The sequence below is a fragment of the Gracilinanus agilis genome, chromosome 4, assembly GCF_016433145.1.
Source record: "Gracilinanus agilis isolate LMUSP501 chromosome 4, AgileGrace, whole genome shotgun sequence".
Classification (NCBI taxonomy): domain Eukaryota; kingdom Metazoa; phylum Chordata; class Mammalia; order Didelphimorphia; family Didelphidae; genus Gracilinanus; species Gracilinanus agilis.
The window spans coordinates 224,992,710-225,004,883 of NC_058133.1; the positions used below are offsets into that span (position 1 = coordinate 224,992,710).

The 12,174-nt window shown below is 37.8% G+C and overlaps 1 protein-coding gene across 1 annotated transcript in view; it reads left to right on the plus strand.

Annotated features, from left to right (window-relative positions):
* PECAM1 (platelet and endothelial cell adhesion molecule 1) overlaps positions 1-12,174 on the plus strand; it is a 105,851-nt gene that overhangs the window by 53,167 nt on the left and 40,510 nt on the right. The window contains exons 6-9 of the mRNA XM_044675162.1: positions 3,202-3,229; positions 4,598-4,665; positions 6,356-6,409; positions 9,574-9,642. Coding sequence (XP_044531097.1) covers positions 3,202-3,229; positions 4,598-4,665; positions 6,356-6,409; positions 9,574-9,642 — 219 coding nt within the window. The remainder of the gene's footprint in view (positions 1-3,201; positions 3,230-4,597; positions 4,666-6,355; positions 6,410-9,573; positions 9,643-12,174) is intronic.

Sequence of the window (12,174 nt, forward strand, 5' to 3'; positions counted from 1 at the left end):
AATATTATAATAGTGTATAGAGTTCACTACAGAGAATTATACATAGCATTTCTCCACCTCGTAATACAGATAATTAGATCTTATTTATGCCCTTAAAGAGTCAAGCTTAAAAGACTATGAGTTTTCTTTCTTTTCCCTCTGTTTATTATTTACCTTTTCATCATCTTTCTCTTGATATCTGTGGTTGGGTGTCAAACTTTCCAATTAGTCCCGGTCTCTTTTGTGCAAAAACTTGGAATTCTTCAATTTTGTTGAATGCCCATACTTTCCCCTGAAAGTATATGGTTAGTTTCGCTGGGTAGTTGATTCGTGGCTGAAGGCCCAGCTCTCTTGCCTTTCTGAATATTGTATTCCAAGCCTTGCGTTCTTTTAGTGTTGAGGCTGCCAGATCCTGTGTGATCCTTATTGGTGCTCCTTGATATTTGAATTGTCTCTTTCTGGCTTCTTGTAAGATTTTTTCTTTGACTCGAAAGCTCTTCAATTTCGCTATTATATTTCTGGGTGTTGACTTTTCTGGGTCCAGTTTAGAGGGTGTTCTATGGATCCTTTCAATGTCTATATTGCCCTCTTGTTGTAGAACTTCAGGGCAATTTTGCTGAATAATTTCTTTGAGTATGGAGTCCATGTTTTTATTAATTTCTGCCTTTTCTGGAATACCAATGATTCTCAAGTTATCTCTTCTAGACTGGTTTTCTTGGTCTGTCACTCTCTCCTTGAGATATTTCATGTTTCCTTCTATTTTATCAGTCTTTTGACTTTGTTTTATTTGTTCTTGTTGTCTTGAGAGATCATTGGTTTCTAAATGTTCGATTCTAGCCTTTAAGGACTGGTTTTCCTTTTCAATCTGGTCATTTTTGGTCTTCAGTTGTCTTGTCTCACTTTCCAATTGCGAAATTCTGCCTTTTAAACTGTTATTTTCTTGCCAGATTTCTTCCATCTTCCTCAGCATTTCATTTTTAAACTCTTCCATAACTTGTGACCAGCTTTCATTTTTTGGGGGAGGTTTGGATTTTTGTTTTCCCTCCTCTGTTGTCTGGATTTTCTCTGTGTAGAAGTTGTCCAGTGTTCCAGAGTTTCTCTTGATGGTCTTTTTCTTCTGGATTTCCTTATTGCTGGCCATTGTTAGCCCCGCCCCTTTTCAGCTTTGTCTTTGCACTCCGGGTCTGCCTGGGCCTTGCAAGCTTGGGGGGGGGGCCTCCGGTCTCCTTGTCCTCGGGGTCAGGCCTCCTGGTACTCCTGGTAGTTCCCGGTCTGCCCCTCTGCCCGAGGTTCCTTCAGCAGTCTTTGGGGCTGCTTCCACAGCTGCGCTCAGGTCTGCACTGGGTCCTCACTGGAGGTCCAAGCCTGGGCTGGAGATAGTTATTCAAGCCTAGGGCACTGCCTTTGCCTGCGCTGATGCTCTTAGGGCCCTGCTTTCACCCCAGCAGAAGGTAGTGAAAGTCCGTGGGCTGGAGATCTTTATTCGCACCTGAGGCGATGCCTTCAGTGCTTGGGAAAGGCCGTGTTTTAGGGGCCTTTGTCCAGGCCGGAGGCGGTGCCTTCACCCACGTGGGCGCTCAGGGAGAGTCCCAGCCACCTGGGGTCCCTCGTCTTGCAGTGCACAGGTACTGGCTCAGGGGCTGCCAGTGATTATCTGGTTGCCCCAGTCCTGTTTACCCACTTGTGCAGTGTGGGGGGTGGGGGAGGGGCTTCTTCCTCTCGTGTTTCAGTGTGAACTGTTTCACCCCTTTAAAGTGTGGAAATGCCCCGATTCTGCGTACCTTCAATGCTGCGCCCTGTTGTGGGGTTCCTTCGTTCCTCTGGACTCGTTTTTATTTCCCCTTGAGGGGTCCTGTGTGGTTCGGTCAGGAGAGATCGAGCAGCTGCTCCTTACTCTGCCACCATCTTAACCGGAAGTCCCTACAAATCTTGCTAAGATAGAATTAAAAGTAATTATTTTCTTAATCGATAGATTGAGGCTGCCAAAAGGAAAGAATTTTTGATACACCATTCAAAGAGAGGTAGGGAATTAATTTCTTAGTGCTGGATTTTACCTGGGTTTAAACTATCCAAACCAATCCCTTAGATTTGGTCAAGGCTGTTCTCCCCCCCCCCCCCCAATAAGGTAGGGGTGGTATAACTTCAGAGAAAGTCATTCCCAATTTTGCATTTCCTCTCAACTATTTCCCCTTCAAACTGCTGGGTCCCCTAAAAGTCAATTCTTTGGATATAAGCCTCTGCTAAAATACAAATGTACAAGTACAAAAATATCAAAACTTTGTTATCTGCTGAAGGCTTAGCTGGAATTTGTTTATCACTTTAGTTAGCCAGTCAGCAAGATCCTGCAAGAATGAGACACAGAGGATACCAGAACAAGTAAATTTCAGTCGGGTATTGAGTGGCCAAGAGAGGATCTCGAAAATCTGCAGCAAAAATTGCTTTGGCTAAGTCAGAGGATAAGTGGAGCTGAGTAAGAAGAAGACACAGTGGCTGGCTTGAGCAGATGGGGGCAGTGTGAGGACTCTAGGAAGTGGGGTGTCACAAGACTGATGAAAGAAACATTTTAACTTCATTCTTGTTCCTGGGCTGGCCCTAGATTTAGCCTAGATCTGTCTAGTTCTGAGAGCAAGGAAATAGGTTTTAAAATGTTGGAGTATTGGACTTTTTTTTCTCTTCCTTTGACATTATTGATATCTTCAAGCCAGTGTTTAGATACAATATGTTGCTAAGTCACTTAAGTACTTTCAACCTTGGTCTCATCTGTAAAATGGACATCATGATAGCACCTGCTTTTTTGAGAGTATCAAATGAAATTTTGTAGGTAAACTACTCTGCAAACTTTAAAGTACTGTGTATGACCCAGGACAATCCATAGGAACTTAGGCGAAAGAATGCTGTCCACTTCCAGAGAAAGAGCTGTGGAAATGGAAATGCATTAGAAAAATATGTGATCAATCATGTAATGTGATTGGGGTTTTGATGTTAAAGGATTGCTCTACTGCAGATATGAATAACATGGAAATAGATTTTGAACAATGATACATGTATAGCCCAGTGGCTTGTCTGCTTTGGGAGGGGGGAGGAGGATCATGAATCATGTAACCATGGAAAAATATTCTAAATAAAAAAAGGGGGAAAATGAAGTGCTATGTAAATATGAACTATTATTATCTGTTATTAGGATACAATTTTTTAAAATATATTTTTCTTTTCTCTTAAAAGCAAAGCAGATGCCAGTGGAGATGTCCAGGTCAGTTTGTTTATTTTGACTTATGGAGTGAAGTTAGAGGGGATAATTTGTCACTTTTTCTCACAATTAGAGAATATTAGAGAGTTTTTCACTATGTAGACCCCCTGAAAGGGTCTCTGAGGATCCCTTGGAGATCTCCGGACCCCACTTTGAGAATACCTGTATTCCTCTTTCCTTGAGGAAAGAGACCTACTCCAAATCAAATATTTAGTTGTCTGCTGTGCAAGATATTTATTCACATAATCCCTAGAATACTGAGCATAGGGTCTTATACATATCAGGTATTCAATAAATTCAAATTAATTAATGGAAAAAGGCTGTCTGATGATTAGCAAGTTCATGAAGCAGTGTCTTAGTGGATAGAGAGCTAGCCTTGGATCCAGGAAGTCCTGAGTTCAAGTTGACACATTTTGGTTTCATGACCCTGGACAAAGTTACCTCTTAGTGTTCTGGGACCCTTTCCAAGACTATAAATTACAGAAAAGGTGCTCACTTGCTTTGGAAAAAGGAGTTTCCTTACTTGAGAGTTCAATACAATCATAAGTCCAGGCCCCAAAATAGGGCTTCTCTACTCTCGGAGCCAACTATCTGGTGTTGATACTTGAAGGCTAAATAATTTTTATGTGAAATACTTTGCTTGGATTATAGTTGTTCATATAGGAAAACTTGTTGGCAATCAAGTGCCTAGGAATATAAAGTTCAAATATTGCTGTGAAAATTAAAACATTTCCATTTACTCATGATCAATCCAGGCCATATACATGCAGAATATCTCACTCAAGAAAAATGAGTGACCTGGGAAATGAGAAAGATAAATAGGACCTTGATCTGTGAAGTCATTCAACAAATATTAATTAAATGCTTGCTACATGTAAGAATATGAAAAGCACTTAGGAGACATACAAACAAGATGCCATTCTAATAAGAGTTCACAAAAGGAAAAGATGTTCCTTCAACAAGGGAGATCAAGGAAAACTTCGCAGAGCATTTAGAATTTGAATTAAATTTTGGAGGAAGAATAGAAATTTAAGATGTAGGGTGTGTATGTGTGTGTGTGTGTGTGTGTGTGTGTGTGTGTGTGTGTGCGCGTGTTTGTGTGACAGTACATTCTAAAAGATTGTCCGCTTTCTAGTGTTTGATTTTTTAGTTTTGTCAAACACATGTGCAAGAAGAGCTCATCTCTTTTGACTTGTTGCAGTGTTTTGGGGCAGGGATTAAGTCCATTTTCTTAATTAGCACATAAAAGTCTTCTTTCACATGAGAAGGTTCTCCTGTTCTTCCCAAATCCATTTCATGGGTCATATTTTGTTGACTCTGGGTTGATACCAAAGGCCTCATATGTTTTTCTTTTTTAAATTTAATTTTAAGGCCAGAACCACCCCTGAACTCTAACACTGAGAAGATGCAATCTGATGTGGAAGCCAACAGTCACTCTGGTATGGCATCTTGACTATCTTCTAACTCTAAGTCTATTCCTTTTCTGTTATTCCACACTTTTCTCTACTCAGGACTTAGGTCAAATTGTACTTAGGACAAATTGCTTTGGCCACTATATGGAGGATGAAGTGGAAAGAAGAGGGAGATCCTTGAAGCAGGGAGACTAATCATGAGGCTAGTAAGAGTCCAAGTGAGAAGCCATAAGAGCCCAAGAATGATGGTAGGTGAATGGAGAGAAGGCACAGGTACAAGAAATGTGGAGGTCAAACAAATAAGTTTTGGCAACTGACTGATTGTGTAGGGTGAGGCAGAGTGAGAAGTTAAGGATAATGTTAAGTTTTTTAACTGGAGTGAGTGGGAAGATGGTGGTGTCTTTGATAGAAATAGGAAAGTTCAGGAGATGGGGTGAATTCTCGGGTTCTATTTTGAACTTGTTAAGTTTGAGATGCCAACAGGACCATTCAATTCGAGGTGTCCAGTGGACAGTTGATCAAGTCAAGAAAGTTAGCTTTGTGGGGTCTCAGTTTCCTCTTTTTTCTCTTCTATGAGGAGGTTAAGATTAGATGACCTCAGAGATCTTTTCCAAACTCTAAATCAAGATGTTTCTTCCTCAAGAAAGGCAGGTTTTATCTTAAATGGTTTGTTTTGTGTTAACAAGTGAGACTAAAATTGATCTATTCTTATTGATTCTATTTACAAGTAATTGATTTTGTTCTGTAATTGCTTAAGCAGTCTCTCAACTTGGCTAAAGGATTCAGCTGGCCTGAAATAAATTGATAGAAGTAGATATCGATTTAATATTGTATATTCAATTGTTATTCTATTTTACATTTTATATTTTATTCTTCTCTGTAGGTGATTTTACTCTGTAAACATATTCTGCATTTCATATCACAGGACTAATCCTTCTTTTTTCTCTAAGCTAAGCAGTTCATAAGTTCAAAAGTTTAATGTCTCTGTGACTGAACATAAAAGCTTATAGCTTTCCCATTAACACTGCTAATTAGAGAGACTATAATGTGATCTAAATAACACCTGTAAATCATCTGCCAAAGGAGGCTCATTATTTCACATAACTTCGGTCTCTGAGAAGCTGAATATCTGTGTGGCATCCTAAGAACCAGATCACATTCCTAATCCTACATCCTTATACATTTCAGATGGCTTTATCTTATGACCAGGTCTGGTAACTATGGCCTCCACATGCAGTTTGATCCCATAAATTCACAAAGGCCTTCCTTAGAGACAAAGAGAGGAGTGTCTGCTCTTTTGTGTGCCTATGCCCACTTTCATTAATGTAACAAAGCATAATTTCCTAAGTTCATAATGTTACCAAACTCATAGCCAATTATATAATTTTTGATATAAGCATACAAAAGTGTATTGCATCTCCAATTTGAGATCTTTTGGATGCTTGAGGGACCAAAAAGCCTTCTTTACTGGTGGGTAATGCCCCCATTAATAAGACATGCATTTATTTAGAAAAGCTTACTGTTGTTTATCTTTTTTGGTTATAAATTCTACTGTAACATAAATATCTTATATGAATAAGGCAATAATGAGTTATTTCCTTTTCTGTTTAACTGAACTAAGTGGGGAAAACCAAAATGTTTCATCTAAAATGTTGATATTAAACCAAATTTCCATTGCCATGAATACTAATTAAGTTGTAATTGATTTTTGGATTAGGATACAGTGATGATATTGGGAACCATACAGTGAAACCAACAAATGAACATAAAGGTAATTAAGATCCTGTCCTAGTCTAAATTCCTGATCTGATTTTATTTAGTATTTTTCTTAAGAAATGCTTACTTAGATATAGCAAAAGATAAAAAATTAATCAGCAATCTCAGCTTCTTTTCCTACTTGTGTCATTGTGTTTCGATTTCCTTATCTGTAAGAATCTATGCTTTTGCTCTTTGTCCCACAAATAAGACACTCCATTTCTAGATTCTGGGCATTTTCTTTGGCTTCTCTCCCTATTTCTCCTTCTTCATCCCAGTCTATTGACTTCCCTGGCTTCCTTTAAGTCCTATCTAAAGTCTAATCTTCTATAAGAAATTTTTTCTAACCTCTCTTCATTCTAGTACTTTCTCTCTATTAGTTATTTTCTATTTATCCTGGATATAGCATGCTTTGTATATATTTATTTATTTGTTGTCGCCCTTTTTAAATTGTAAGCTCTTTGAGGGCAGAGATCATCTTTTGTTTCTTTTTGTATTCCCAGAGCTTAGCAAAGTAAATGGCAAATAGTAGAAACTTAATATATGCTTATTGATTGATCTGTGTGTAAAATATAACCACAAATTATTTCTTCCTAAGCAGGAATTAACTAGAAGGAACAGTATGGGTTAGATATGTCTCACTTTCCTCATCTCTTATCTATAAATGAGAAGTATGGAAGATAACATCTCTGAGGCTCTTTCTGGGTCCAACATACTGCGATTCTATAACAATGATTTCTTGGTAGTCTCTATCTTAAATCATAATAATGGATTATTGAATCATAGATTATTATCACTAGAATGATCTTTTAAGTTATATAATCTTAAAAAATTATGGATACATTTTGTTTTGACACAACAAATATGGCTTGACTATTCAAACTCTCTTTTATCCTTCTGCAAACAGTACCTTATAAATAATATAGTCTGGCCAATTAAAAAAAACATTTTTCTCTATTTTTTCAGTGAACAAATATATATTTTTTTAATTCCCACCTCTCTTTCTCCAACCTCTTATTGTAAAAACAAAATCCATGTAACAAATATACATAGACAACACAAATTCTCACGTAGGTCATATCCAAAAATGTATGTTATTTTTCTCTCTAGGATGTCAGCTCCTCCATTTTGCAGATGAGAACACTGAAGCCTAGGAATATTAAGGGATTTTTTCAAGAGAGAGATTATGTATTGGAGAATTTTAAAAAATTGCCTTCTTATCCATTTGTCCAAGATAATAGAAAAGATGTTATGCTTGTTGGCCAGGGGATGGCCTGAGTACACTATGACTGAATTCCTTCCAGCCTTGGGATAGCATAGTTTGCAAGTGTGACATCTTGATTCTTCAGTGAAGTCAGAAGGATATTTTGTGATAGATAATAGGTTATCTAATAAGTAAATTAAGTTTTTCAAGATGCCATTCTAATATTTTTTTTCCCAGAAGAATATCTATGGACTTCATGCTGAACAAGAAAGAGAGACATAGCAAATTTGAACAGATTTAATAATAAGCCTCTGGGAGATTTCATTCACTTTATTGGGGTGTGGGTGAGGGTGCTATTTCTGAGAATTTTATGTTCCTGGATTTCTCATAAAATTACTCATTTTAACCTTTATCCCTTTTGTGTTTCGAGAAGTTATGAAATGGGTAGATATTCTTAATCCAGACATGGAAGGTAATATTTGGTATTTCCTGGGGCTCAAATTATTCTTTCCCCTTTCTGATTCATATTCCTCTTTAAATCCTCCTGCACAGAACTAAAAAAAATGCATACTCACATATATCCCCTTCCATAGTGTGATTTTTCCCATCACAGTTTTGCTATATCACAGGTCAGCATAAGGAATTAAATGACAATTTTTGGAGAGATTTGCAAAAGCTGCTAATGATACATGAAGACCAGCAAATAACACAGGAAAAGTTTAGAAACTCAGAAATAAATTAAAAAAAATAAATGGTATTATATAATATCAACATATTTTTCCTTTGGTACCATAAATATATACAATTTCTTTGATTGTAAATACCCCATAAAAGAAAAAGAAAAAAATTCAGACCTCTTTTCTGGTACAAAGGGTACAAAATTTTACATGGATTTTCCAGATTGGAGGGATGCTATGCCCCTAACCCTCATGATGTGATACCTCTGTGTGTGTGTATGTGTGTATGTGTGTATGTGTTTAAAAACACACACATATATTGTTCAGTCATTTTTTAGTTGTGTTTGACTCTTTGTCACCCTATTTGGAATTTTCTTGGCAAAGATACTGGAGTGGTTTGCCGTTTCCTTCTCTACTTGTTTTACAGATTAGGAAGCAAGTCAAACTGGGTGAAGTGAGGTATCTGAAGCCAAATTTGAACTCAGGAAGATGAGTCTTCCTAACTGAAGGCCCATTACTCTATTCACTGTGCCACATAAGCTGGCCCTACACACATATATAGTTTGAGATATGTGTGTGTGTATAATAGATCAAATGTGCATTATATATATATGTACATAAAGACATATATATGTACATAAAGATATATATATATAAAATAGATGATAAAGAATAAAACCACATATTCATGTAGATTATATATAAACATATATTACTCATTTGATCATAGATCTCTTACATTTAGAGATATATGATCTACAGTTAGAGTCCACAGGTATGGGTTCTAGTCATAGATCTGCTGTGATCTAGGGTTGAGTCCTCCATCTTGGTGAGTCCAGAGTTTCTCATTAACCCCACTGGTCCCATAACCCATTAAAGGTTAATAGAATGATAGAAGTTCTTGGATTTCAGATACCATCTCATCCAAACCCTACCCAAACCAGGAATCCCATCTCTATCAACAATAGTCATCTAATGTCCACTAGAATACTCAAAGGGACAAGGAACTCTTTATTCCTAAGGCAACTCATTCTGTTACTGGACAGCTCTCACTGTTTAAAGAAATTTCTCTTATACTAAGTCAGAATCAGCTCCCCTCTAATGCATTGCTCCTAGTTCTGTCTTGGAATGTTTGAAGGCAGCTAACATGTGCCCTTGCCATTGCCTAGGAGCTCTGCATCCTGCCTCTCTCTTAGGAATTCGGATGAGGGTTAACGTAGGAATATTCATGTGGTGTACTTTGAGCTCCTTGGAGATGGGTGCCGCCTAATACAGAGTGTTATGATTTCTTTGTAACAGAGCCTGATCATTTGAAAATGGATGTGGAATACACTGAAGTTGAAGTCCTGACGCCTGATCTTCCCAGAGGTAACTGACCATTTGATGCTAAAAGGATGCTGTACTTAGATGAAGAGCTGAGCAAAGATACCAGAGTTGAGGATAACTTTTGGCCCAGATTTTATCATTCTAGAGTCATCTGAGTCATGGGCAGGTTAAGAAACTGGTCTATGGTCAGTACCTGTTGGAAGCAGGACTGAAACTCAGGTCTTCCTGTCCCTAGGACTGACTTCCCTCTCCCCTGGACTGTGCTTCTGAAAATGCATGTAGTTTTATCCTTAGAGAATCAATAGGAGTGAAGAGTAATTAACTGAATTCTAGGTTCAGACTTCGCTTTATAAAACTTGACTACCATCCAGCAGAAATTTGTAAAAATGAGTTTTATTCTTGGGAAGGAAACAGATGTTTTGACTTGGTACATGCTATGCTCTCATTAGTATACACACTGTGTAACCATTGTGCAAACCATTCCCCTTCTCTTGGCATTTGCTTTCTCAACTCTAGAATGAGGTGCTTGGAATCAATGGTCTCCGAGGTCCTTCTAAGTCTAAATTTATGACTCTATGATCCAACATTTGCCTAAGGCCCTCCAATGAACCAGAAGCAGTTATTTCCATTTGGGGGAAGTACAGGCTTAATTCTTAGGAAATTTTACTTCATATTAAGTGACATTTTGCCTGTCTGTAATTCTACCTACGCACACACACACACATACACACACACACATACACACACACACACATATACACACACACAATTCTCATCTATAGATTGGCTTTTTTTTTTAAGGTAGAGCCCATGAATATTTCTTATTTTCTCAGTTCTGCACTGGCTCAGTAATAGATCAACCTAAATATCAAAATCTGGGGTTGGCAAGTATAGAGCAAGTAGTCAAATGCAACCAAGCAAATGCCACCATTCCTCTTTAGATGAATAGACAGATAGACTACCCTTGTTCTGAATGAAGGTGGGACAGGGAACATGGATGACTAAGTGCTTTAAGCTTTACAGGTTCATGTGCCAAAAAGAGCTGGAGAGTCCTGTAGCATTATTTCCTTCTACTATATGCTATCAGGCGGTGAATTGAAATAAATGGGATTTCTAGTTAAAATTCTTCATGATAATCAAAGTAGTGTGTGTGTGTGTGTGTGTGTGTGTGTGTGTGTGTGTGTGTGTGTGGTGGGTGTCAAGATTGCAAAATACAGTCCTACATTTGGTTTTTGTTCTATTATAGACTTAGATTAGCATTTTTGGTCCCTATTTTCTTCCTCTCATCTATGACCAATATCCCATCAATTTCATTTGCATTATTCACAGACCCTTAATGGTGAAGGATGAAAATAAAGGAGGTGTGAGTTTGAGATAGGAAAAGGACTGGGATTATCTTTTCTTTCCTGCTTTTGTTACAAGGCAATATCATAAATACCCACCATAGCCATGCCAGTTTCCCCAAACTTGTACAGAACTGGGTGTGTTTGGACCTAGGACTTTTCTTGGGCTCCATACATAGTAGCATTGGCCTCCTAGATATAAAATGTCCTCTTTTAGATGAAATTCATTTTTAAGCAGAACAGTTGCTCAATAAATGCTTGTTGATTGAGTAGAATTGTTTAGGGCAGAAATTTGTTTTCAAAAATACCACTTTAAAAAAAATACCACTGACAGGTTGGGTTCTGCCTTTCCAAAGTGCCCTGACAGCTTACTTCCTGGCATTCGGTATGTGGAAGAAGGGGGGAGGAGATGTTTACAGATATTTAGTGAGGACCATGCCCTACCTCAAGGGCAGCTGGAAGTCAGAAGTTAGAGAACCATAAAATGCAGAATGTGAGAGCTTAGAGATTATCTAATCATTGCATTTTAAAACTGGAAGGAGTCTTAGATATCATGTAATTTAGCTTCTCATTTTACATTTTATCCAGGTCACATAACCACTCAGTTGCATAGTTGAGACAAGATCCCAAAAGTAATTCCTATATCTTAGTTATAGGTACAGGCTCAACCTTGACAGCCTTGGTCAAAGGATATGTAGTGTCACACATTTAAGGTGACATGTAAATGGGGTTAATTGTGAAAAGGTTTTGGAATATTGGAAGAATATGAGATTTAAGAAAGTTGAGAAGGTAAGTATTAGACCCTTTGTAAATGCTATCAGCTTAGTGGTAGAGCTTAGATCTCTTTGTCTGATTTGGGGGTTGAGGGGGAGGAAATTCTTATAGTAGAACTTCTGGAATAAGAGTAGGCCAGGATGTCACATTGACTTGGAAGCTAAATTCATTCACTCAACAGAATCATACATTTAGCATTAGAAGGAACCCGAGTCCAATCTTTTATTTACAGATGTGGAAATTGAGCGCCAGAGTTTAGGAGGTAATATGTCTAGAAATGCAAGGGACTTTAAAGGTTATTTAATCCAACCTCCTCATTTAAAAAATGATGAAAATAAAGTTGAAAGATGTTAAGGAACTTGTAGCAAGTAATTTAAACAAGACTTGATCCCAGATTTTCTGACTTCTGGTTTTCTCAGGAAGTGGGCTATGAAATGGAAGTCATGACATGATACCA